Source organism: Leptonotus elevatus, chromosome 13, assembly GCF_054856555.1.
Source record: "Leptonotus elevatus isolate MCC_2025b chromosome 13, RoL_Lele_1.0, whole genome shotgun sequence".
NCBI lineage: Eukaryota > Metazoa > Chordata > Actinopteri > Syngnathiformes > Syngnathidae > Leptonotus > Leptonotus elevatus.
In genome coordinates, this window is record NC_141251.1 from 12,881,488 (window position 1) to 12,909,043 (window position 27,556).

General features: G+C 39.6%; 1 protein-coding gene across 4 annotated transcripts in view; it reads right to left on the reverse strand.

Moving 5' to 3' along the window:
- Positions 1 to 364: 364 nt before the first annotated feature.
- The window catches only part of disc1 (DISC1 scaffold protein), a 51,121-nt gene continuing 23,929 nt past the window's right edge, over positions 365 to 27,556 (reverse strand). The window contains exons 10-14 of one of the 4 annotated variants that reach the window (XM_086093712.1): positions 20,566 to 20,626; positions 14,461 to 14,704; positions 11,393 to 11,437; positions 5,661 to 5,785; positions 365 to 3,204 (exon numbers count right to left, since the gene is read on the reverse strand). In XM_086093712.1, the coding sequence (XP_085949838.1) occupies positions 3,018 to 3,204; positions 5,661 to 5,785; positions 11,393 to 11,437; positions 14,461 to 14,704; positions 20,566 to 20,626 (662 nt within the window). In that variant the 3' untranslated portion in view covers positions 365 to 3,017. Of the gene's footprint in view, positions 3,205 to 5,660; positions 5,789 to 11,392; positions 11,438 to 13,340; positions 13,377 to 14,460; positions 14,705 to 20,565; positions 20,627 to 27,556 lie in introns of those variants that run through there. The other 3 variants (XM_086093711.1, XR_015096962.1, XM_086093713.1) reach the window with 3 other exon arrangements.

Below are 27,556 nucleotides of genomic sequence, written 5' to 3' on the forward strand. Positions count from 1 at the left end.
TAGTAGCACAGCTCTTGATCCTATTAGAGTGTGTATGGTACCTGCTGACGGGTCCAGCGAGTAGTGTATAAGGCAGTAATCCCATAAAAAGGCAATTTCATCCCAAGTGAGTATACATATTGTCTGCTGCAAGTTGCAACCCATGTGGATTTTTTACCTCGAGCCATTTTATGAGACCAACTGCCTCATGGGGCTCAGTGTGGTGCCACCACGGATTCGGTTATGAGGTGGGCTCATTTCGGTGGGAAGTGTGTGTGTGTGTGTGTGTGTGTGTGTGTGTGTGTGTGTGTGTGTGTGTGTGTGTGTGTGTGTGTGTGTGTGTGTGTGTGTGTGTGTGTGTGTGTGTGTGTGTGCGTGCGTGCGTGCGTGCGTGCGTGCGTGCGTGCGTGTGTGTGCCGACTGAGTCTGTAGGCTGCCTCAAGCTGATAGATGGTGGAGTCTTCTGGCTTGGAAAGTGCTTTTCAGCCTGTCAGCAGTGTGAGAGAGAAGCATTGTGGAGGGAAGGGGGGGGGGGGGGTGGGGTTTGGGGACCTCTCGAACACTCAGCTGTGTTTACAAGGCAAGGCTGCACACTGAGGATGGCCCGCAACACAAAATGTATCCGGATCTTATGGACACAAAGCAACAGCACACCACCTTCACCGCACGCCCTCCGCCACTTTGTCTTCCAATTAGCCACAGCGCCGCTGCAGAGGTGAGATAACAAAAGAAGCTTGTATCCCCTACAGACCTCACTAGAGGATTTTTTATTAGCGTATTGATAACGCCGACATGTCAACACTGCCCCCACTTGCCTGGAAGGATGCCCACATGGTCTCCGTGAGGGGCCTTCACCAAAGTGGTTACAAAAAGAAAACAGCAGGACACATCATCAGGCAAGACGCTACATGCTGTAATTAGTGAAACAAGATGGGCAATAAATAAAAATTATGGGAATGCACAAATTCGAAACAAGATGATCCCATTAATAAACTACCCAAAAAAAGGTTTAGCATAAGTCATCATGCAGTCAGTTATGCAAACAGCAGGGTATTTTTTATGCAAACTGATATTTTGTCCTTAAATTGTTTTTTCTATGTGTGCAAGTATTTAAATAACAAAAGCATAATAAAATTATTGTATATGGTTTAGTATTAGAGCCACACTGAAAAGATGAAAAAATAGGGGCGGGGTGGGTAGTACTACAAAAAAAAGTTGCTTACATTTGAACTCTCTCACTGCCATTGACGGCTATAAACGTCAAAATAATATTTTAACTATTTTCATTAGTTTAACACTTTTTTTCTACTTTTTTTAAACAAGAGTATAAAAAACCTAGAATTTTTTTTATTGTGTATTTAGAACATATGAAATTTCAGATTAATCGCAAGTTAACTAGTGAAGTCACACAATTAATTACAATTAAAAACTTTAATTGCCTGATGCCCCGAATTTGTAAGAATTTTTTCTCTTTAAAAAAAAATCATTCACTGCCATTGACGACTTTTAATGTCAAAAATTATTTTAACTATTTTTATTAGTTTAACATTTTTTCCCACTTTTGTTAAGAGTATGATAATTTTTTCATTGTACATTTAGAACAGATGTAATATTTGTGATTAATCGTGAGTTAACTAGTAAAGTCATGCGATTAATTACAATTAAATAATTTAATTTAATAATTTAATTTTAATTTAATAATTTCTTGCCTCTAATTTTGAAAAAAAAAACTATTTAATTTATAGCAGTGAATGAGTTAATACTACAAGATTTAAACTGTAATTTTCATCGGGGAAAACATTACTGGGAAAATCTTTATACTGTATTATGAGAAAATTCATATTGTATCAAATATCATGAGGAGAAAAATATATCTAAAATAATAGTCATATTATATATTTATAAGAAAGAAAATTATATTTGTGATAAGGATGCTGTCAAGTTCCACTTTAGTACAAGTTTAACAAAAATCCATGTTTTGGCACACAAACATCAACATCGTTAAATGTTATGTGTAAACACTTGCTGGAAAGAACTAACAATGAAATGACTTTGTAGTGGATTTGTTTGATTGTCAACCATAAGTGTTTTTAAGTATTTGTAAAAGCTTTGACAGTTTTGGACTTATTCTTGTTCCTAGAGATGATACCAGGTTATCGGGCCGATGCCTGGCCTTATTTTAAGGTGTTCGGTACTCGTGACGGTGGATCTTGTGGCCGTTTTACGATCAGGAACTACAAATGAGAAATCGGAGGAATAGAAAATATATTTTTTCATTTTATCATGATTTTTTTGGGGGGGGGGGGGTTTCTAAAAAATATTAGTGGTATTGATACTTGGTATCGGTGACTACTCAACAGTACTGGTATCAATCTGAAAAAAGTGCAATCAAACATCCCTACTCGTAACTCTACCGTTCACATAAATGTACTCTTTTTTTTTTCTTTTTTTTTATCAGTGTAGCCCTGATACTCCTTTGTAATTTCTCCTTCAGTCACAGACCAGAAATATTGCATTTTCACAACAACAGTGTTCAAGTTAGCACCACACACACAAAATGACATAAAAAAGTCACAAAACACAGAAAAAGCCACAGGACCTCAAAACCAAACAGTTAGTTTATGTGCTTGAATCTCTGAGATTGTCTTCTTGGTCCCACATATGATCAAAAAGAGGTGCAAATTTGGGGCTTCAGCGTTTTACATTCTCTGTTTTGGTCACTGAGTATACGGGTTTTACCTTCAATTGAAAACAATACTTGCAAAATCGTTTCATGTCTTGTTAGCTGAAGGGACAGTCGGCTGAGAAGCCCAAAGGCACATTTAATTAACAGGTTGTATCCCTGCAAGTATAAAATGTGTTTTTTTTGTAAGTAACAGAAAGCAACAACTGGAGACTTGAATCAGTCCCGCAGGGGGGTCTGCTTGTAAAATGCGTTGAATGTGGCTTTACGTTAAATAGGGACGGGGTCAGTTGTACTGCAGAGCGCAGGTCAGGCTCCCAGTGTGAGTGCTCATAAACCACAACAAGCGTCTGCTTCAAATGTCCCAGCTGTCACTGAAGTACTGGTCCTCTTCCTCTTCATCCTCCTCCTCCTCCTCCAAAATCCCATTTCCCGCAGGGTGGTCATCATCCTGCAATTCATGAACTTGCGTGTCCTCCCTGAGCAGGGTGAGCATGTTTTGCAAAGTGGCTTTAACTTCCCGAACGTGCCTCTCCAGCGACTGTGCAGCGGCAGTTAAGGAAGACTTACACACTTGCATTGATATCAACATAAGTGGCACAAATATCAGGACGAAACATGTAGCGCTCGATGCTTAACAATAATACGGTGACCCGATGAAGACATCAAAGTCCAATTCGGCCGGCGAACTGATTACTGGGACAGATCATCACGCCGTAGTCGATTTAACCCCGTGCACTTGACGAGTGAATTGCGGCAATTGGCTATTCATGATCTCATCAGTGGTGCTGGGTGGCAGGCAGGACCCGAGCAAAGCTACTGTACAGCTGCATTATTCATCAGCCATCAACGGACGGGATGGAAGCCGTCGTCACGGGGGACTTGTTTAACCTGCTTGGAAAACCAAATCAAGCCTGCGAGCGTCCGGCTTAAGCATTAAATCAAAGGGGCGGTCTGATGGCAGATGGAGCCCGATGGCTCGTTTTACAGATTCAATGGACACAGATTGTCTCCATCCATAATTAAACGGCCATTAAAAAAAAAAAAAAAAGCCTGAATTCCACAGAAGGTTCGACATCGCAGTGAAGGTTGTTGAACGTGCACTTTAACCACAAAGTCTACATACACTTTAAAAACTGTTGGGTCAAAAGTAACCCAAAAAATCCACTACTTCCTGAATTTAACACCACTCCTTCATTTCCTGTCTTTCATGAGTGGACAAGCTGATTATTCCAGGTGTGCCCGCCGACCTCAGTAACCACGACGACAATGGCCAGACACACCTGGATTAATCAGTTTGTCCACTCATGAAAGACAGGAAACAAAGGAGTGATGTTAAATTCAGGAAGTAGTCAAGCTATGCAAAGAGCCCATGTCAAGGTCAATTTGACCCAACTTCATGTGTATTTCGTCAATCACACAGTTATCATAACAATTCATACGATAAACTAATTAAAAAGGAATTTAACTGTTGAATTCTCATTCTCAGCCACATCTAATAGCTTGCAGGCATGTTTTGGCATACCAGAACTAGATCTACATCCTACTGCCGTTTCTAAGAATCATGGGAAACGTAGTCCTACTAGCCTAATGCTACAATTGCCAGTCAGACCAAACGCAAGCTTAGCTTTTCTGTCAACCAAGATAGATTTAGCTTTAGCTGAAGTAATAACACAACCACCGGTAACCAGATTGACTAACGGTTGAATTTGTTGTAAATTTATTGTATATTTGATGTCCAGCGAAAACTTGTATTGCCATGATTTTTAATTCGGAAAATCTGGTCACCCTATGCTAACTGCAAAACCACCTTGCTGCCAAATGCCTAAACCACTGTGTTGGAATATCTATTGTAGATCTACGGTTTATGTCACAAATGGCAACGATAAGAATGGTGGCAAACATGACAAATTTCTCTGGATCTTCTTATTTCTATGGTGCCTGTAGCATCATCATCGGTTCCTGTTCAATTTCTACAAATAAACAATAGCTTCCAGTTTCATAAGTGACCTCAAATATTCACACTCATCCTATTTCTATGAATACAAGAAGCAAAGACGAATGGCACTGAAACAAGCAAACACAAAGTCCGAGAAGAGTTGAATCAGTCTTTGACATCTTGCCAACGGGGCAACAGGCCGTACCGATCCTGATAACACGATGGAAGACTGAAATATCTGATTGAACAGAGTGCAGAAAAGAACGAACAGGAAAAGTGTCTTCAACGGATCTTTGATGGAAGGTATGCTGTCTTTTGTACAAAGTAAAAGACATTAGTCTCATCTTCAACCCCTTATTGGACTATCAATGAATGAGGAAAACACACTAATCTACATCCAATCAGAGTTCTAATTAGCACGGAAAATGAAGCATTGTGACCTGTAATCAGCTTCAACCCTTCCATGTGACTCATTACCATGGATATTATAATGTTTTCAAAGCCAGATCCAGCAGGCAAGAACAGGTGCTGGGCGGATGGATGGTGTGTGTGTGTGTGTGTGTGTGTGTGTGTGTGTGTGTGTGTGTGTGTGTGTGTGTGTGTGTGTGTGTGTGTGTGTGTGTGTGTGTGTGTGTGTGTGTGTGTGTGTGTGTGTGTGTGTGTGTGTGTGTGGGGGTGTGTGTGTGTGTGTGTGTGTGTGTGTGTGTGTGTTTTTGCCTATTTGCCAAAGAGCCGCCCCTGTCTGCCTACTTTAATCTCGGTGCCCGAGAATGGCAGCCCGCAGCGGCGGCCCTCCAATAACCTCACTTGGACTTTTACCGTGTTATTTTCTAGGTGGCACTGTCAAGAGAAATGCGCTGATCCTCGCTCAGCTTCAATTCCGCTGAATGTCAGATACGACAGCTTGAGCTATTTATTCTCCACCAAACGTTAGAGAGCTCCCATTTGGTAGCGTGCAAGTTGCTAAGCCGCCAGGAAACGGCGGATCTCAAATCTAAATGTTGAAAAAAGAGAAACATTTCGACTTTTTAACATCTGTATACTTGGAGTGAAAGGATATCAGCCAGGGCCTGATCCCGGTTCAGGATGGCCGTTTGTAGGTCGTCCTCCAAGGTCATTAGTCTGTCACTGATCAGCTCGCAGCGCTCGGCGAGGTCCGCTGCCTCATCATCGCTGGACACATCCTGCTGGGAGAAGGCAACAATGGAAGAAAGAAAGATGTTTAAAAAAATAAAAAATCATTCTTGCCGATGGCCATATTGACTATACTCCACGTAATTCTTCGTCCTGCTTGATAAGGATAAAAATATTCTCATTATTTCAACATTTTTGACTGTCAAACTTGTTCATTTAAACGTATTTAAATACCTTTGAACATACCTGTAGGCTAAATGCTAAAAACATATAATCCCCCCCCCCCCCCCCCCCATAATGCAACGGGGTACTGACTTGCGCAAACCCTGTGCCATTATGTAGAATGATTCCGAATGGAAATCATACATTGCAGACAGAATAATAAAACCATAAAAATTACTAATAAAAAATGTTTACTTGCTCATAACATATTGGTATAATGTAGGCCACTCGTGCGCAAGTCAACACGCTGTGGCATTACGGGAAGAAATGCTATGTTTTTAGCATTTAGGCTACAAGTTCGAACACACTGTACTTGCAATGCGTTACTTGAAAATACGTTCAAACGGGTTTGCCAAACAAAAATGTTTGGTCCACATTGGCAGTTTCATGCTTCGGTAGGATACTCAATTTCCACTACACTACAGTTTTCTCACACATGTCCTATAAATGTGTATGTGCATATATGCAGTACATGCAAATACGGGGGAAATGTGGTGGTGCATGTCGCTGCCTTTCATACAGCTAGCGTAGGTTGTTTATTGGCTGGAGGGCGTGTCCGGCGTGTATAGTAATGACACTTTTTAGAATTAGTCTATTTCTTTGAATTCACCTGCATTTACTATATAATACAATACAGTACTGTTTTCATTATGAAACATAAACATGGTGGGTGTTTTGTTTTTTTGTTTTTGTTGAGAAGAAGAAACAATGCCTGGAAATCTCCTTTTACTGCGTGTATACATTGACCAATCACAACATTTTCATCACTTGCACAATCTAATGCGACCAATTCAAGAACGTCTGCCAATACAAAGGATAATAAGGTTCACTTTTGATTGATACTCTGAAATGTATCAACCTAACCATATTTATTAATTATTTTACAGTTTGCATTATAATTGACAGAGAACTGAGTGTAATAATGTCGCTAAATGACAACCACGGTATTTTAACATACTGTTCAGCTAATACCTCTCTGATTTGAAGTTTAAATTTGGTACATGTAGTTTATTTTTCAAAGAAGCCGTAATGATCCATGGTTATCCGGTACACATCATTGAAATGTTAATAATTGAAAAGTAAAGTAAGATCCCACATGGAATGTAGCGTACAACTGTGAATCATAACAACAACAACAAATGTTCACATTATGTGGTTAACTAATTTGCTCCCCAAAACGTATAAATAAGTTCTATTTTATATATTACCATACTTCCAAAGACATATTTATATGTTTTTATTATTTTATTTTGTATTTTTTTATGCTAGAGCATAGGCGTCAAACTCCGGACCTGGAGGACCGCAGTCCTGCAGGTTTTGGATGTTTTGGCTTTGATGCAGCCTCTGAACTGAAGAGAATGTTTGAAACAATGGTAGTTATTACAAAAACGGCCAGCAGGTGGCAGCAGAGTATAAGAGATCAACCAGGGCCATGTTGCAACAACCTCTTTTCCCCACTGTTTTAAACAGATTTGTGAATAGTGATGAAGCTTAATGATATTCTAATGCTAATTGCGGCAAAACGGAAACAGATAGAAATATACTTTATTTCCTGATGAAAGACGAGGTTCTAATGTTTCCTTTGGTAGGTTCCATGTTTTTATAGCAATAGAACACAATATTCTGTGGGCCTTGCAAAATCAATCAAAATCCAGTAAAACAGCCGGGAGCAAAGGGGGTTGTTACAGTGAAAATGGCTGTGAGTGAATGAGTTAAGTAATAAAAGTTCATTAATCTCTTTAGCATGGATTTGCATTTTTGTCTGGATGAATGTGCTCAAACGTGAACCCCTAAGTGCTTTGAAACGTTAACCAAAGGAAAAAGGAACTTTTTTTGAGCCATGTTTCCTTAATGTTTGTGGCAGGATTTACATACGCTCTGTTGCTAAATGAAGCGTCAGTTATAAATGAATTATAGTGCTTTTTTTTTTTCCATGAGAATATACGGTTGAGATATTTCAGGTAAGATGCCAAGGTCATAAAGTCCACAGTAAACATCGGGGTTATGCGGCTCAGGTGACCTGGCCGTGCTGCGGCAGAGTGTGGAGCAGTGCATGATGGGTAAGTCAGTTTAGATGTGGGAGCAAAGTGCAGTAGAGCACTTAAGCATTGAGGGAACAGAGCTGGCCATAATTAGAGCAGCCTCTTTTGAAGACATCGTGTCCTAGTTTTTTTTTTTTTTTTTTTTTAATCGGGCGAGGAGAACACATACACACAAGAGTACACACATACGCTTAAATCAAACACTGTGTTCCCGTCAAAGGAGTTACATCTTACTCATGGCTGCAGGTAGAAAATATCCTCTCCCTGCGGCTCAAAGGTGTCACAACAATGAGAGGAGAGTCAATTCTCTGCATTGCGAATAAATAGCACTCCCAATATACATAACACACATGTACAGCAAACAACTAAAAGCCAGAGGCACTACATGGTGATGTACCAGCCACCTTCGAAGCAATTGAGATTAACGAACAAAAACAGCCCAGGTAATGATTCGAGATAATGCCTTCAAGATAACAGTCTCCTTTGTGAGGCACTTTAAGTGTATGTCAGTCCTCGCAACATATGAAACTAGGATTCATGTCCTTCATCAACAAAAGGAAAGCCGGTCGAGCTAAAGCGCCGCTTTGCTGTTTGTTTTCAGGCTGTAAAGGTTAGCAGCTTCTTTAGCAGATAAGAGCGCCGTGTTTGTGTAGCTGATTGATTCTATTCTCCAGCCTCCAGTCGCTCTTGCTAAAAGTCAATACGACCTGAGGAGAGAAAGCTCAACGTACACACTGTGACATTCTTGATAGGTTTGTTTGTCACTTTTTTAACAAAGGCGATATTCAACCGTTCAACAGCCGTCAGCGTCGTGCACACAATGCACTCTTCTTGCTATTGACAAATGTGATTTCACTGTCACTGGCATGTCACACTGTATAAGTGAGACTTGCCAGCGCCGGCACTGCATAGCGGCGGTTTGATGAACATTAGTTTTAATGCTCAGGGACCCCCAGTAAACAAAGCAGGCGTAATCAAATTATGTAGAAAGGCAATACTCGGAGATGCACGCAGGCCTTGTCATCGTTATCTCGGCAATCAAGACTCCAAGGCAGCACGTGGCTGTTGTGCCCCTCGGGGGGCTGCAGTCAGACGCTGTAAAATGCATAAACATTGCACCAACATTCATAGTCGGGTTGACTTGAAAACACAAAACAGTTATACATGGATACTTGACTCATTAAACCATTTTCAGCAGTTAATATTTTGTCCAGAATGAATTTGATAACTTCGTTACTTTCCATGTGCAATTAATACCCTTTAAAAGCTATTTTTTTCTACTTGCTGTCTGTCCACTGAAGATGACATCACATGAGGAAGTAGGTAACGACCAATTATGGCTCTGATTGGTTTTGTTGACCAAATCCTACTTCTTCAGCACAGATGATGTAATCTTCAGTTTTTAAAGGTATTAATTGTACATGAAAAATAATGAGTTATCAAATTCATTCTGAACAACAAATATATATTTTTTTACTGCTGCCCCACTAATCTAAACACAGCATTCTGATTAATATTGTGTTTGTAGAAAATCTGCAAAATCAACCTGCTTTTAAGTAATCCATCTCAAGGGGCAGCCATTTTGTCACTTGCCGTCGACTGAAAATGACATCACAGTTGCTCATGGCTCAGGTACCGACCAATCACCGCTCAGCTTGCAAACATCACATGACTGAACTCAGAAAACATGTGAGCCGCGATTGGTCTGTGAAACTGTGATGCCATTTTCAGTTGAAAACAAGTGGCAAAATGGCCGCCCCCTGAGATAGGTCAAAACAAATGGATTTTGCTGCTTAATATGAATAGGAATGCCATCTTAAGACTAGTGGGTGCGTATAAAACATATTGTTGTAAATAAATGTTTGACTTCCCTTACCAAAAAGTAGTATACATTAAGTACATAATATTGAGTATACTAAAGTATACATACGTTTATTTTTCGAGTGTACTTATTCTTGTACTAAAAGTAAACTATTTTAGTACTCTTAAAAGTATACTTAAGTATATTATAAAATATATGAATAAGTACACTTAAGCATACTTTCAAGTACACTTTATAGTATATTTAAGTATGCTATTAAGTATACTTGAAAGTATACTTATGTCCACAGCAAAAAGCCAAGTGATTAATTGACTGGGATCGAACCAGCAAACACCGCTACTTTAACCTCTAGGCTACTCAGCCACATGATCTTTAGGGCTTTATAAATAAATGTTACCTATAATGTTGGTTCATTACCGAGTGCCTTCTAAGTACATAATAAAGCAGGGGTGCCCAAGTTCGTTCCTCGAGAGCCCCCATATCCAGCCTGTTTTCCATGTTTCTCTCCACTAACACACCTGATTCATGATCAGGGTCGTTATCAGGCTTCTGCAAAACTTGCTGATTAGCCGATCATTAGATTCAGCTGCGCCGCAGGAGGGAAACATGGGAAACAGGCTGGATGGGGGCACCATTGTACTACAGTATGTAAACTTTTAGTATATGTTTTAGTATACTTACAAGTACATTTAACATTTACTTGGTGCAGTATACTTCAAATAGGTACAAGAAAAGCAAACTGGATGTATATTCTCCTAATTTTGATTATACTTCAAGCATACTTAAATATACTTCTTTTTGGTAAGGGTTCCGTTTTACCACAAGCAAGTACTGCTGTCAGTATCCCGTGTGCGCTGGTGCCTATCCAAACGGACTATTTCCAAGAAGCACATGTCGCTATCCAAAAGCAGGAATCTAACGATACCACGTTAATTTGTAAATAATTAAAAGTGTTTAGTTTAGATGTGTAACACCAGAATCCCATCAAAGCAAATGGTCACTTCATACTTATTGCCAGTTTGCCGTGTGCCGTGCAAAATGAGGAGGGTACTAAAAGAACCTTGGGAGGATAAAAGAACAATTAGAAGACATTAGAAGGAAATTGAGTAGTGCTGAAACACACACGCGCACACACAAATCAATCTCCATTGCGGCGGCGGGGCAGCAGCTTGGCAGCAGCTAAGTGGAAATCATTTACTTAAAGTCATTACGGAAAGGAGAAAGAGGTCAGAATGTGTTCTTGGCAGAGAATTCGGCTCTGCCACAAAGCCGATGTCGTCAACACCACCAGGATCAAGTTGGCAACTCAATAGTGTTAGATTTGCATTACCTGAACTACAATTCACATTTAAAATATATAAATATAAAATAAATAATAAAAGTCTTTAAATAGTGTAAGACAGAGAGTTCACATGCAGATCAAGATTGATCAAACAACAAAAATGTCACGGAGGTCATGTCAAGGTCAACTCGAGGATTGATTGTTCAGTGTCCCAGCACACCACCATTAATAAAAGTTTAATTAGAGTGAGAACATTCAGGCACACAGTGACGCAATTAACATTACCAACCTGTGGGTTGTTATCCTCCATGCAGAACAAAAACTCCTCCAATTTCTGCAACAAAGGGGAAACGTTTGTTGAAGCCACACGGACGTAAGTCGGCTCATGAATGATTGAAAATACAATTTACGTGGCTTGCCGACTACATGTGAGCAGCAGGGCATCGTAATGATGCCGGAATTATTCATCAGCAAATTGTGACGAGAGAACAACAGACTAAATGGCTCATCTGGACAGCAGATTCCTTTGTTAGTATTCAAAGTGAGGTAATTATCTCACGCAGGCCAACATATTGTTTGTGGCTTCGGGCTTATATGCTCATACTGTATGTAAACGTATTAGCAAAGGTTCAATTATAAGTTTTAATTAAAAAGTTGTGCGACAAATACAAGTCATTAAGGTTATATTTTTGAATAAACGCGAGGGAAGTTCACCTGCAGTTGGGCGGAGCTGTTTACTATGGTTACACCAATTTATGGCATTCCATTTTAATGCGTTTTTCGAGAGTAAAAACTGTAATTTTGCTGTCATCCCAACGGATGATTTTACTCATTAGATCCTATCCCACAGCAGTATAATCTGTCACATAGTGTTTTGTGGAACTAAAAAGATGAGACTCGCTTTGAAAACATGTCAACTGAATAAGAATTCGAGCGACAGTTATTATTTTCTTGCGTCCAAGCCATAATAATCTATCAGGATAAAAACAAAATGTTAAAGGCTCTGCTCTAGTCGTGTTGTCATTCAAGTCAAACAGCAGTAATTGAATTAAACATACATGAAATGGAGGGCGCAATTTAAAAAAAAAAATCTGCGCTACACACTTCCTAACCAGCTGTATGAAGAAAAAAAAAGTATATTTTTTTCTTTTTACATTTTCTATATATTTTTATATTTGTTGTAAACCAAATATTCTTCAAAAATGCTGATAAACATAAAATATGTGTTTTCCACAAAAAACGGAGGTCAGATCGCCCCAAAAATAATGAGAAAAAAATTATATGAGTATACAGTGCGCATTCACAGTCGATAACATTCTGACATGACACGTCAAGGAAGATGAAACATACTCAACGTAAACCTAACCTAACAAAATTAAGTTGACCAAATACAGTAATACATTGACGGCAATGCAAATAAATACCCTTAATACTTTTACTTTGAAGTTCACCCACATCCTGGCGTGATGGCTAGCTTGACTTCCCTTTTAGACCTTTCTTTGATTAACATTATAGTTGCGACTAACATCAACACAACGCTATCCCGGACTCGTGTTCAATCGCTAATTTAGGACGCTAAGAAACCAGCAATTAATTACGCTGTCATTGTAAGTCTCCAGCGTAAGCGGCTAGCGGTTAGCATGAGTGTCTAGCTGCCGGCTGGTAAGTAAGTTTGACAGCTGGTACCTGACTCATGCATTTGCCCTTTAAAAAAGAAAAACATTCAACTGAAAATGTCAAGTTTAGCTGTTTAGATTATAGAAACGGAACTTTAAGCCATTAATACCTTTTTATTTTACGCATGAACCATGTAGAAATAAGAATGTTTTCTGCCTCATATTGCACTTAAAAGTTGTGTTCCTAAATCCTAAATTTTAACATTTTGAATTGAATTTTTTTAATGGAAAAAGCACTTAACAAAATAAATGAAGACAAAGTACTATTTATCCTTTTTTTTTTTGCTGATCCGAAAAACTATCCGATCCATGACTCAAATCCGTGATCCGACCCGAACTGTGACTTTTGTGATCTGTTGCACCACTATTCTATTACAATTAAATGATCATTAAATTTATATAATTTTTAATGAATGGAGGGGCGACTCAGAGTGCGGGCTTCCATTTAGCTGCCCATCCCTTCTATAGAGTTTGCGCATGTACAACCTAGATCTTGTTTATAACTTGGGGGGGGGGGGGGACTGAGGAATGAACTGTGCACAACTTGGTTGGCTCTCTCACCTTTGACTTCTTGGAGAAATGTTAGGAGAGGCTAGGCTTTAGCAGGGAAACAAAAGCAGAGAGAAACAAAAGGAAAGCAGAAAGTAGATTCGTGCGGTTCATATAATGCAATCAGGCAATGCAAGTAAAGAGGACACTAGTGCAAAATGTAGATTTCGGGCTACAATCTGATGGAGAGTAAGAATCTGTGAAGGGATTGTCATTCATACATGCCATTTCAATGGGGTAGGAGAATTTCTCTTAATGATCTGAAGTCCTGTTCCAATGCCAGTGTTGTTTTGAATACAATAAAGTATGGATGGATGTAGCTCAACTTCTCACAGCAAATAATCAACAGTGCCTCTGCTGGTTGCAGTCAATTAGTGCACCGCCATTTTTGCCACATAGTTAATCAACGCCTTTCAGTAATCAGTTCAGAAATTAATTGATTGTGCCCATCCCAAGCCCTCAATGGCAAAACTGACACACTTATCACATAGCCCAACAACACATGCTGAGATAGGCAATTTGAAATTCAGAACATGAGCTGCTGCTGGAAAAACTGCAAATATTGCATTTCTGGGAGGCAATGTAGCAAATATAGCCTCACCAAAAAAAAAAAAAAAAACATGTCTGGCATGTTTTTTTCCCCTTTTTTCTTATTTTGATAGCTGCTGGCTATGTTGACTTTGTTCTTATCTCAGACGAGACTGTCAGACTTCGTGGGTGGAGGCAAGTGTGAGGAGAGGAGTGAATGATTCGAGCTCTGCCCTGGAGCAGCGGCTTCAAATCACTTGTGGAATAGTAACCACGCACACGCACACGCCCACAAGCATCCTCACTAACAACACACGTGATCATGAACGAAATGGTAACATTTGTAAAATCAAGGTCCAAATGTTTGCCTCTCAAATGTCTTTTTTAAGCGCTCATCTTAGTGTTGACGTACAAAATGAACGCGTTTATATGTAAACCCATATTTGACCTTATAGAGGCAAGCATGTGTGTAAGGAACATGCAAAAGCTGAAACGTCACAAAGGGCCATGTTATGAGATGTAAATCTCATTTTACATGCGTGGAATATAGTTAATAATTAATGATACATTGCCTCGTCAACACGACACGGAGCGGTTGTGTTACCTTGGTGAACTCTGAGTTCTGTAAATTGGCCTCGGGACACCAGCGGCCGCCTAAAGCCGTCAACATGGCGCTGTCTTCTTCCTCTTTGGCGCACACTTGAATTGAAGCGCTGCCAGTCGTGGCGAGATGGTCGTCCGCGTCCGCTCCGCTGCAGGTAGACGTCCGCAGCTGCAGGCCTCGCAAGAACAGGTGGCACGCTTCCAGGTCGGCTTCCCAAATCCGCTCCAAGCCCGAGCAGCTACAGCTGACAACAAATGAAAATGTGAGACTGTGTCGTATTATCATTCAGTAATCTTATCCAAGCATGGTAACAAGTCACAAATCTTTCGTATTCATGTACGAAATGGCATTATCATTATGAGAAAAGCAAATTGTATTTGTTATTAAAAATGTAAGCAAATACAGTGAAACCATTCGCGTATTCACCTCAGCACTGATTTTTTTTTAAGGGAGCACACTCTTCGTTTTTTGGTGAAAAACTCACATACCTCATATCTCATGATACCTTAAGATACAAGATCAAATTGTTTCATGACTACACTCATAAGTCGTAACTAAAAAAAAAACATTTTGCAAATCATCTTTCCCACTGAAATGAATGGAAATGCCAAAAATCTGTTCTGCTTCACCCATAAAATACAACAAAAATGTTGTTTATGTTTTCGAATAAGAAAAAACATATCACTCTATAATTTAGTTCATAAAAACAAACAGCAGTGACATAATTGAATTTAATGTAAAGACTAAAACAGTTTTTGCCATATTTTTTTAAATTCAAATGGCCATTGTGCAGCTCCTTCTGGTGTGTGTACCTTGGCCACATGGGGGCAGTGTAATTCAGACATAAAAATATACATGGAGCCGGGTAACCCTATAAAGCCAAACGTATCATTTTAAATACTCTCTTTCAGATTTTTGGAAATACTAATATGTTTGACATGTCTCTTAGTGTTTATTATTATATTTTTGACAGTTATAAATGTACAAATTTAAAGCATTGTGCCCGGATGCATCAAATATGACACAAATCAAAAGTCACATGTGGAAGTTTGTTCAAAAGGACCAATAAATACTCTATTTACAAAGAATCTGAATTTTCTCTTATATATTTCATGGTTCAGCCTTTATAGGGTTAAAACGCCTCAGTACGTCACCGTATTATTAGTCATTCTTTGCAGAGGATCAAGAATATATAATTGTGATATTATGTCAATGTAGCTGACTACATGTGTTGCTCCACTGTTTATCTTATTATTATTTATTTGTTGCTTTAAGGACACTATGACACTATTAAGAAATGTTCACTATCTGCCAAACTGCTGCTTGTTATGAAGTGAGTTGAGTTGACTGACACTATACAGCGCTTGTATGTTGCATTTTTACTCACAAGTCAAAGTAAAACAATTGGAATAAAAATGGCTGGCATCTAAAAACACACAGTCAAGTCAAGTAACCACAAAGTGCTTGGCTGCCATTTGGCTTTTTAGGCAAATGAACATTTTATGGGTGTTTTCACTGTTTGTTACTGTAGTGTACATACTGTAAGGTGTGCGTTTATGGTCATGCAACAAACGTTGCGAAGAGTGGCTGAGCCAAAATGAATATTTAAAAACAAACAAAGTGATGACAGTGAAGATTATGTTATGTCCTCAATGAGGTCAGAGTAGAAGTTCAGCTTGAGGACAAGAAGACTATTGAGTTCCAATCACCCCTTTCTTTTACTCTCTCTCGTCCTGACCTTGTGACTTCAAACACATTAAAAAGTCATCCATAAATAAGCAACATAGTCATTGATCAACTGCTGTGATTTCCATTGTTACAGCAGGAAATCCAATACATTCACATTTTCTAGACCGCTTGTCCTCATTAGGGTGAGCTGGAGACGATCTCAGCTGACGTTAATAGACATCAACTTCCCTAACTTTGTTTCTAGGTATAAGTTACCATTTAATCTCCAGCATTACCTTGGAGTTCATGATGGTGACGTATGCAAAGCTAGATTTCCTTAAAAGAAAAAAAAACATCCACACATGATGCACCTCAGATCTCTGACCTTTTTGTGAGCTTTTTTTTTTTTATTGCCCTTTGTCTTTTCCTGACCTTTAGGTAATGCATCATTTCCAAAGATGTGTGGCCGCAGGTGACATTTTGGCAACCAAATGTATTGGCCTTGTTTTCTCAATATTTTTTAATCTCAGTCCAAACAGAATGGAAAAATGTCACACTCAAAGGAAAAGACGTATTACTTCAGCCATCAAAAAATAAATAAAAATGTTTCTAGGATTCCATCATGTGCAGGAAACAAATGAAGGGTGACAAGATGTGGGGAGAAATGGAACCGTGATGCTCCGAGACATCATGTCAGTTGAAATGTCCTCCATTTCAATAAACCCATTTCTATTTTCAGCCCTGTCGCAAACTTTCAAAGGGAAAATGATGGGGGGGGGGGGAAAAGTCCTCCTCCAACCTAACAAACTTTTATGCTAGTTTGTATTTTACAAATAACGCCATCAACATTATTTTACAGAGGCCATTTCTAAAGCAAAATGTGTGCGGGCAGTGTGAAATCTCTTCCCCCTATTTCGTGGGCTTGGGTAGTAATGAAGCGCCTGAAAATTGAATTCCACTTTTTTTTTTCTTTCTTACAGCTCATCTCCAGCCTGAAAAAGGCTGCCCAGCTCCGTGCCCTGCCAGTGGCCTGCCCATCAGCCCTCGCCTAACCTTCATTTTGGCACACAGGTGAGATAGAAAAACTGCTCATCCCAGCAGTCCTGCACTCAGCGATTTAGTACTCAGCACTGCTTCTTCTCAATTGTGTGAAAGTGGCCTGCACCCATTGGGCCATGCCATTGTTGCGTATAACCTTTTTTGAATCGGTACGCACACACAAATAATTCGCTGTGGGGAATTAATTAGAAAATCTTCTCAAAATGTCAACGTTGGGCACGTCTATGACAAAATGTCCCCTCACTGTGATTGCTGCTTTGAAGGCTTTGTGCTAAATAGTCAAACAACACGACAGCTACTAAGCATCCCTATGAAGGAGGCGTCCTGGTGCTTATCCGTATCAACTCCTAAACAAGGGGTTAATTGGTGGCAGCAACGCAGCCCTATGTCTGACAGTGACTGGGTGTGGGCGTGTTGCTTCGTTGTCTTTGGTCCCCAACTCCTTAAATCTTTTGTTTCAGGCTCTTAAGGTTGCACATATGAAAAATAAGAAACAGGCCAGAAAATAGAAACTTGTACTCACACAGCGCATTTAAATAAACAAGAGCATGTGGTTATGGCACGTAACATTTTGTGGGGAGAATTATATCAAATAAACTATTTTTATGATGTATACTGCTACTTACAAATTGTATTTTTCCGCTTCTTGTTCACGTCATTTGAATGTTTTTCCGTCAGCTTTGACCAGTTAGCTTCAATCATAGACTGAATTACGTTTTCCTAATCAGCAGGAAAATGTCTGCTTCTTTTTTCCCCAGAAGTGTTTTCGGGATTGTTTGGCTCTTCACTTTTATTGATTTATTTTTGCAAAACCGTAAGCAAACAAAAAGAGAAAATGTAGGATATATTGGTGCTAACCATTGACAGCAATGTTGCTGTCAACTAACACCGTGATTAATGTTGAACGTGAACAACGCATATTTATGGCCGTTTTGCTAACGGCGGGTTTAGGTTGGGGGTTAATCAGTGGTTATAATAACCAATAATGTGGTAGATGCCACGGACTTCCGACTTCCACACATCAGCGTCGTTTCCGGCCACTGATGGCCGCGTTCCAACACTCGCACCCCCACCCCTGCGCCCCACAACCGCTCGCTCCCAGGGCGTCTCAACTCTTTGAAATGCTTTGAAATGCACAGCACAGATTGCCAAGTGTGAGTACATCCGAAGGGCGGGTCCGGACAACCCGCAGAAGGCAGCCATTTATTTCCTTTGCTGTATCCTCAACCTTGCCCTCTCCTCGGCTGCGCAATTTTTGCGATGTTAGTTAAGAGTAGGAACATTGACCAACTGGGAAATCATTCCTTTTGGCTCGGTACAGTGACCACATCACTCACACTCTGTCCTTCCCCCAACTTGTGAATCACACAATTTTTGAGTCACTATTTTACTCCCTTGCAACCTTGGGGCAAGAGACCCTCTTTGTCTTCAATTTGGAGATGCTCAATAGTATACGCACAAACAACCCATCCACATAACATTACAACATTAGACGAGATTTAGAGTCTCGTGTTACAAAATTGGTGGCATCCCTGGCAGCTGCGTTCATGCAGATCCCTGAGAACTGTGCCTTAATAGCACCTTTCCTTTTACAAAATCCATAAAGTGCATTCAAATGTGTTAATTTGCGTCAACATCTCACATAGCAGCCACTGAGCAAGAGGTGCTAATAACATGGCATTGACTATCGGAGGGAGTGTGATGGATGATGCATAGCGCAGTGAAGGCTTTGTGAGGTGGACGGTTTGATTTCTGGGAGGTTTTTAAAGCAGCCATCCGAGCAACCAGGGTTGCTCTGTTCGACACAATTCACACGTGGCAGATGCTGCTTGGATGCTCCCACAGCGCCCTTAGCTTGAACTCAAAAAGCATGTTTTTTTTGTTTTTTTTACTGTTTTAATAGCCTCATTCTTTGTCATTTGCATTACATTTATACCACAGAAATAATAAATATAACCAATCTTATTTGAAGAATAAAATAAAAGCATTTTCTTCAGTGTACATTTTGTCCACGTGCATTGACATTAAATGACTGAGCGGCTCCTCTGAATACAATGTTCTTGTCCTAGTGACACATTTGCAACATCAGTGAAGCGTTGACATCCGGTTTCAGTCTTTAGTAAGGAAGAGATAATTGCCTTTTTTTTTTTTTCAAAAAGCATCCGTCGCCACGGAGACTAGACGTCTCACCAGCGTTTCTCCCTCCCCCCACCTTCCTCCCTATCCTCACTTCCTGTCACCGCAGCACTCCATCATCAGTGATGTACATTGAAGCAGACTGATAACATTTACAGTGGATGATGGATGTGCTTGCGTGTGTACGTATGCGGGTTATTGCACTGCACGTTCAAGAAAGATGTGTTAATGTGCCAGACGGGAGTATTATAGGAATCCGCTGGGCCTTACCTGGAGCTCTATTGTTATTTTTGTGGCTATGTTCGCTTCACAGGACACAAATCTATCAAATTACTGGCTTGAATGAAATAAATGTTAGATTTTGTATCAAATTGGTGAAGATACCATTTGAAAAAAAGTTACTGTAAACTGCACTGAAGCAAAGGCGTCAGCTGCTAATGAAAAATGTCTTTCTGAAAAACACATTTGAGCAAGAGAAAAGTGACTCAAAGTTACTGGCTGCTGCCTTTAAGCAGATGAAAGCCGTTGCCAGGGGATTTAATAATGAAAATGTATATTAAATTTTAAATCTAATAAGATCACAGTACTAGACACAAGGTCTGACAATATAATCCTAATTCTCAGATGGTGTTACTTTATCATGCTTCGTCCATTTTATGCAAATTTAAAAAAAAATCCTACTTTAGCAATATTTTGTAATTTATTCAATGTTATTGAAATATTCCCCAGTTTCCTCCCACGTTCCAGAACTATGCATGTTAGGTTAATGGAACACCCGCAGGTGTGAATGTAAGTGTGAATCGCTGGCTGCGAGTGTACCCCGCCTCTCGTCCAAAGTCAGCTGAGGTGACTGACCTAAATGAGGACAAGCACTATAAAAAAAACTGACTATTGATCGAACACTCATTTTGCATCAAACTCCTTAAAGACAGGACAGAAAAGTTATGGGTGGGGGGGGGGGGGGTTACATACTATAAATAAAGGTAAAGGAAATCTGTAGCAGCTGGAGTAGAAGCTGTCAAATAACCAATTTGAGATATAGAGAGAAAAGTGAGAATGGCTATAAGAAACAAATCACATGAGAGAAGGTGTGAGAACATGAGGTGGTGAGGACAATGGAGGTGAGTCCTTGGGGGAGGTTCTTCTGTTTATGCCCCCCCCCCCCCTCCCAGGTCCTGTAGAAAAAGGGCTTGCCGTGTACTTTATGTGCTAACATGATAAACACATTGGCAAACAACTTACCTGTGCAGTCTGTCTTCCAGTAGCTCAGTATACTTGACAGCATTGTCTTTCAGCTGGCTTTCTATGTGGAGAGAATACAGGAAGAAAATATCACATTGATTACAATTTACTTAATTTGGTGGTATATCTTAGCAACAAATCACAACTCTAATATAATTAACTCATTCACTGCCATTGACGAATTTAGACAGAAAAAAATATTTTGAACTATTTTTGTTAGTTTAAAACTGTTTCCACTTTTAACAAGAGTATGAAAACCTTGAAAAAAGTTGTTATTGTACATTTAGAACAGATACAAAAAATCGTGATTTTGTGAGTTAACTATTGAAGTAATGTGATTAATTAAAATTAAAAATTTTAATCGCCTGACGACCTAATTTATAATAATCTTTTCTTTTCTTTTTTTTAAATAATCTTTTTTCATTTTTAAAATAATATTTTTTCAAAAAAAGAAAAGATTATTAAAATTAGGGCATCAGGCGATTACATTTTTTAATCGAGATATAGAGAGAAAAGTGAGAATGGCTATGAGATTAATTTAATTAATTGCATCGCTTCAATAGTTAACTCATGATTAATCACACATTTTATATCTGGTCTAAATGTACTATATTTTTTTCCTACTCTTGTTAACAAAAGTGGAAAAAATGTTAAACTAATAGAAATAGTTCAAATGAATTTTTGACGTCTCCAGCCGTCAATGGCAGTGAATGAGTTAAAAGCCATTGTCCTGAAGTATATTGTGGATCATCACAGTTGCTGAGGCTATTGTTTGAGAGTGCAAAAGAAGATTATCTGTCTTTCTTTGTCTCAAGACGAGCACATACTGTACTTGAGAAAAGACAGACTCAAACTTGAGATGGCTAGAGGGCAAGAGAAGATTTGATCAGTGCCCTCATATCGCACCAGTCTTTCTGCAGGGCTTTGAACCGACCGGCGAGCGCGTGTTGTTTCCTGTAGCCCCCTGCCAGCTTTGAGCTGTGCCTGAGGACGCAGATGCAGGTTTGACCGAGCGCTAGTTAGGGAGCTAGCATGAAGGCGAAGGCAGACTGAGCGTCGTTAATGAGCTCATGTATGAAACATGAAAGTATGCCCCCCTGCAGCAGCACATCTTTAAACACAATGGGAGCCATTTATATCCAATTGCTCCCTCATTGAAGAGTTTATAGCAAAATAATTCAAGGACGGTTCGATTCTCTTATGATACGGCTCAGTTCCGGAAGGTATGATGGATGCAATGACTTTTTTTGTTGTCACTTAACATACATTTGAATGAACTTACTGTAAAATTGTTATTCCCTTTTAAGATATCTCTCTCTAATAAAACTTGATTCGATAAATGACAAGGATATAATTACACTGTCACATGACTAATAAAAATACTGCATAAATCCTGTAGCTTACAGGCAATAGCTTGGTACAAAGTTTTCCAATTGTTTTGATGAGCTAATTTTAGCTGACAGAAGGGTCATTTTGAAGCCTATAACCTCAACATTCCTCCATTGGTTGTCACCATTTGTCTATACTGTATATTTGTCTATAATCCTCCAAACTATAGTTTTTGTTTGGGTAGAGTCACATTGGCAGGACATCCAATCTGTTCATTTACACTGCAGTCAAATTGACAGATATCTAAATCATATCAAATTTTCATCCATATATGACCATGGCTTGAGGATGTAGTTTTTTTTCTTCCATTCTCTCATATGATGCATATCTGAACTGGACCACTCAGACATATATAAAATTTTCAATCAATACAAACAACCATTCACAAAGCCTTCCGGTTGTTCCATACCAAATCACCCAAAAGAATCTGAGAATTTTAACAGGACAGATTTAGATTTAATGAAACTTGGTATAGTCACGGATTATGATGGCACATCATTAAATTATAGGTCAGCTGAAGCCGCGGTTTGGGATGCACATCCTTTTTGCAAAAAATGTCAACATTCGGTGGGCCGTAGCTCCCAAACCCCTGCTCCGATTGACCCAAGATTTTAGATTTAGTGTTGTGCCATCACTATCAACAAGTGCACCAAATTCCATTAAAATCTAAATTTGCTCGGTTAAAACCCACTGAGTGATTTGGCATGAAACAACCCCTACAGTTGTTTTTGTGTATGATTATGTGGGATGAAAGAATACACACAAGCACATGGATAACATGCAAACACACACATGAGGACCTGAACAGAGTTCAAATCCTGGACCTCTCAACTGTGATACACATATGTGCTACCCACTAACACACTGTGCTGCCCCACATGAACCACGTGGTGAATATTCCCTATGTACTAACTCTACTATCAGAGTGAGCTGAAGGTCAGGTACCAGCGCTTCTATTTAGATCTCACACTGAACGGCGACAAGAAACCTAATTGGTGTTCCGAATCATGCCGTAGTTTGACATGCAATTTGTATTATTGTCTCGATGGCGGTTATTAGACAGTGTCAGCTCCGGTATGAGACTGGCGACAGGCAGACACAGCAGGGAGAAAGGAAAAATGGCTTAGTAACACACAAACACACACTTCTGTGCAAACACAACGCAGATAGCCCGGCTATTTTGAGATGCTGCATGTGTATGGAGAGGGAGAGAGCTCGCCTGAGACACTCAGCGTGGCCAAATCTCCTCATATGGTGGACCTGGACAAGGCGGTTCACTTACCACCTCTTTAATTGCTGTGTGGTATCATATCCTGTCTCCCACGTCAACTTTCATCCATGCATTCATTTATTTATTAAGCAGCATGCAAATAGATAGCCACTGAATTATACATGGGGTAGGCTTTAAGCCTGACTTTGGATGAATGATGGTATGTACAAATGAGAGATGACAAAGTGGGCTTAAACAAGAGCAAGAGACACATTTAGATTTATTGCAAAGGATTGAGAAAGACACAAGAAATGAAGCTAGGTGATGCAGACATATTCATATTTCCTCCTATGCGAATCCTGTTATATGCTGAGGAGAGTCAGCGCGCCATCTTGTCGCCATGCCAACCGCCAGCAAAACTCGTGAGCCTTTGTAGGTATTAGAGATGAAAGGAAGCTAATAGAAAGGGTCCGTGCATCAAGCAGCAAAAGCTACCACTGTGCAAAATGAACCCAAGCGTTGGGCGATATTACCACTTCCTGTAAGCTGGCGGGAGGCAGTGTCATTTGGCAGACCAATGCGAATAAAATCAGTACTAAAAAGCCATTGAAGATGAAGAGCCACTGTTGTAGTCCGTGATATATGAGGCCAAGCTCAGCCTCCCATTGTGACCGTGATCTCAGCAGGTGCTCAAAACACTGATTCCAGATCCCAAAGACTGGCTCCAAAAAGCTATCCAATCATAATAAATACATATGTACTGATAATGCGTTACTTAATCCATTCATTTCCAGCCATTTTCACTGAAGCAACCCCCTTCGCTCCCGGCTGCTTTACTGGATTTTGACCGATTTTGCGAGGCGGCGGCCCACAGAATATTGTGTTCTATTGCTATAAAACATGGAACCTACCAAAAGAAAGATTAGAGTCTCTAAGTATATTTGTATCCGTTTTGCAGCAATTAGCATTAGAATATAGCTAAGTTTCATCATTATTCACAAACCTATTGAAAACACTGGGAAAAAAGAGCTTGTTTCAACATGGCCCTGGCTGATCTCTTATACTCTGCTACCACCTGCTGGTCGTTTTTTGTAATAACGACCATTGCTTAAAGTGACCTCTTCATGCCAGAAGCTGTATCAAAGACTTCTCTATGCTTTAGCCCAAAAAAAAAAAAAAAAAAAAGAATGAGTGCAGGACAAAGTATTAAAAACGTATTTATACGTTTTGGGGTTTAAATGAGTTGATGTTCCAAATTAGCCATTTGCCCTGACATGTTTCAATAATAATTTCTAGTTGGAGTCTCTCAGTAAAAAAAATTCATTAGCAAGATGAGACAACATTTGACGTTGATTAAGTAGATTATAACGCATCATATTTATAGAGACAAAGCAAATAGAGCAGATTTATCGCACAGCGATACACAAAGTTAACAATGAATTATACGAGCATTCGAACAGCGCAGTAATTGAAAATGAATAATACAGTAATTTCCTGACTGCCTCGTAACAATACCGAACATCTGTGGGGCTTCTGTATTGTCTAACAAATGAGAGGTGTCTCTGTGCTAATGCAGCAACAACGATATGCATGTCATAAAAGCCTGCGCATAATAAGACAGAAGAGCAATTGTGCGTCTTTGTAATTGAACTGAAGGCATTGGCTGTGATGAATGTGTTTAAGCAAAGCGCTGCAGGTAACACGAACGCGCTCTGCATTATGCACACGCTCGCAACGCACAGTGTGGATGTGTCTGAACGGAGCAGCGGCAGCAGCACTGGCAGCGAAGGAAGGGGGCGCAGGCTGGTATAGCACACGCTCAATAAGCCATGCAGAGCACAGCAATACCCAGACAACAGCTGGCACAGAGAACATATTGTGCGGCTGTATGCATGAATGCGAATGAGGAATCCAAAAGGAGTCCTTTGACAAAAATGTCTGTGTACACATGTGCATGATTGCACTCTCAAACAATAGCCTAAGAAAAAAAAAGAAAAGAAAAAATAAATAAATAAAAAATTTAAAAAAAGAAAGAAAAAAAATACAACAGCTATACTGACTACCGCTTCAATTTAGAATGTTTCAAACCCTCAATACCCCCTTTCAAGGGCCATCCATAACATCAACCACTACTACAATATCTGTCATACATTATATGGATTGCCACTAAATCTCACACACTTCCATCCACATCCTCTCTCCACCTCACTTTTCCGCCTGCCCACCTCATCACATCCCTCTTGTGGAACTCACTACTGTCTAACCTGTGCAACACAGACTCCATTTCACTTCTCAATTAATCAACACGAGTAGTGATTGGGATTTGGAATGAGAGTCTGAGCTCTAATTTTAAATATATACAAGTCACACTTGACTATACATCACAGGATTAGACTAGCTATGAAAAAAAAAACGGACTGCCTGTGGTCATTGTTGCATGCTGTTTGTATGTGATGTCGCTGTTTGAATGTTGCTAATTACTGAAACATCTATGCTAATTTCCGTTAGCCCATCTCCAAATTAAAAACACATTTTTCATATGTGCCCTTTAAGGTGCATAAATTAATTTGTCATTTCGCAATGAATAGTGCATTGATTCATCTTAATGACAAATTTCAGGCATAAGCAAGAAATGAGTATCAGAAGGAGTACAAATTGGTGCTGATTAAAATTAGAATTGCTCTAGAGGTGATGAAGGACGACACTAGTTATTGCTATTGTTGAAGACAAGGATCTGATTTGTCAAGAGTAAGACCTTACTCGTATGATTTGCCGTTACAAATACAGAATACAGTTCTCCATCACTCATAATTCAGGCTTGCTATACAAATGTTACACGGTCTACATTTTGTCTCATGCTAACTGTGAATAGCAACAACAAATGACCACAAAAGGTAGAATTCAATATACAAGATGCACATGATTTTACAGTTAGCTCTCCATTTAATTAACTTGCTCACTATGCAGTGTCGTTTGAAGCGAAGACATTGATTGACACTGCGGACTTGTTTTAATAGTGATTCCTTTGGGTACACATACATTGAGATATACAATGGAAAGTTCCATAACCCATACTCAATCACAGGAAGAAGGAATCGTGCCAAAAAGAACTTCAGAAACAAAAGGCAGGAAACACTCTCCCGGGTCCACTTAACCACTTTAGCACTCTCAATCATACCAAGCCTTTTTTTTGGGGGGAGAAGTCCTGTCATACCTTCCATCAAGTTCTTAATAGAAGCACCCTAAAAGTGGCAGGGTAATGAATAAATCATATATGAATGCCCTCGGCATTACTATCTGCACTCCATTAAGAGGAAAATCGCATTTGTGTAATAACTCTGAGTGGCGGTATTTGGGTGTGAGTGACCAGAGTCCAAAAAAACTGCTGCAAAGGAGAATGAAGGTGACGTGGGTGGGGGTGTAAAGAGTAAGACTGAGCACAACAAAAGCAATTCATTGACAGTGTTACAGAATATTCAACATTGGCAGCAGCATACTGTTTATGTCTAAACTCAAATGACTCCACTCTTACCCAAGAACACCACATGAATACTAAAAATAGTATTAAATAAGCATTACCAGAGTTAAAGAGAACGCACAGTCAGCGCTTTCACATCTCATTGTCCACACTCTTGGGGGTCATTTACCCTGCTTGTCCGGTCTTTCAATTATTTATTTGCAAATTTAGCATCACTCGAAATCTCTCTTAGGGACAAAATTACTCTCTCAGCTGGGAGTGAAACCTCTGGCTGTAATGGATTTCGTATTCATCAACACTCGTGCCAAGGGCAATTAAGGACATAATGGCTCGAAAATTCAAAAGCCCCACCCTGAACACGAGGGGAAAGATGGTCTCAGACACTCGAAAAGATGAAATCATTTAATAAGTGTCTTGTTTTAAAGCTTTTATCATCATCATGGTGCTTCTTTTTTTTTTTGAAGCACTATGGTGCTTTTCAAAGGATGTACATCCAGTTTTATTGCGATGAGATGTTTCTAGGTTAGTAGGAGTGCAATAAATACAATCAATAGGGCTTGAAGCGGAGAAAAGCCACAAAGGTCTTCCATTGACTTTCATATAAATGTTCTTCCCTTGTGTCTTCAGTCATTTTTTTAAACCAATTTTGAAAATAACACCCCCACGACTTCTCACACGCTGCTACCTGGATTTAATATTCGAACGGTTTTGTCACGAGGGCTTTATTTTCGTGCCCAGTGGAAATCTAGCATGAGGAGTGGTCTGAATTTGCGCAGGGGCGGGTTAGACTGGGTTTTGGAATTTTTGCAGACAGCCGCAGTTTGGCGCAGTTAAAAACAGGCGTTTTTGCTTTGCTGTGTCCGTGAACACAGTCCACTTCATTCATCAGCAATTGAAAAATGACGTCGTCTACA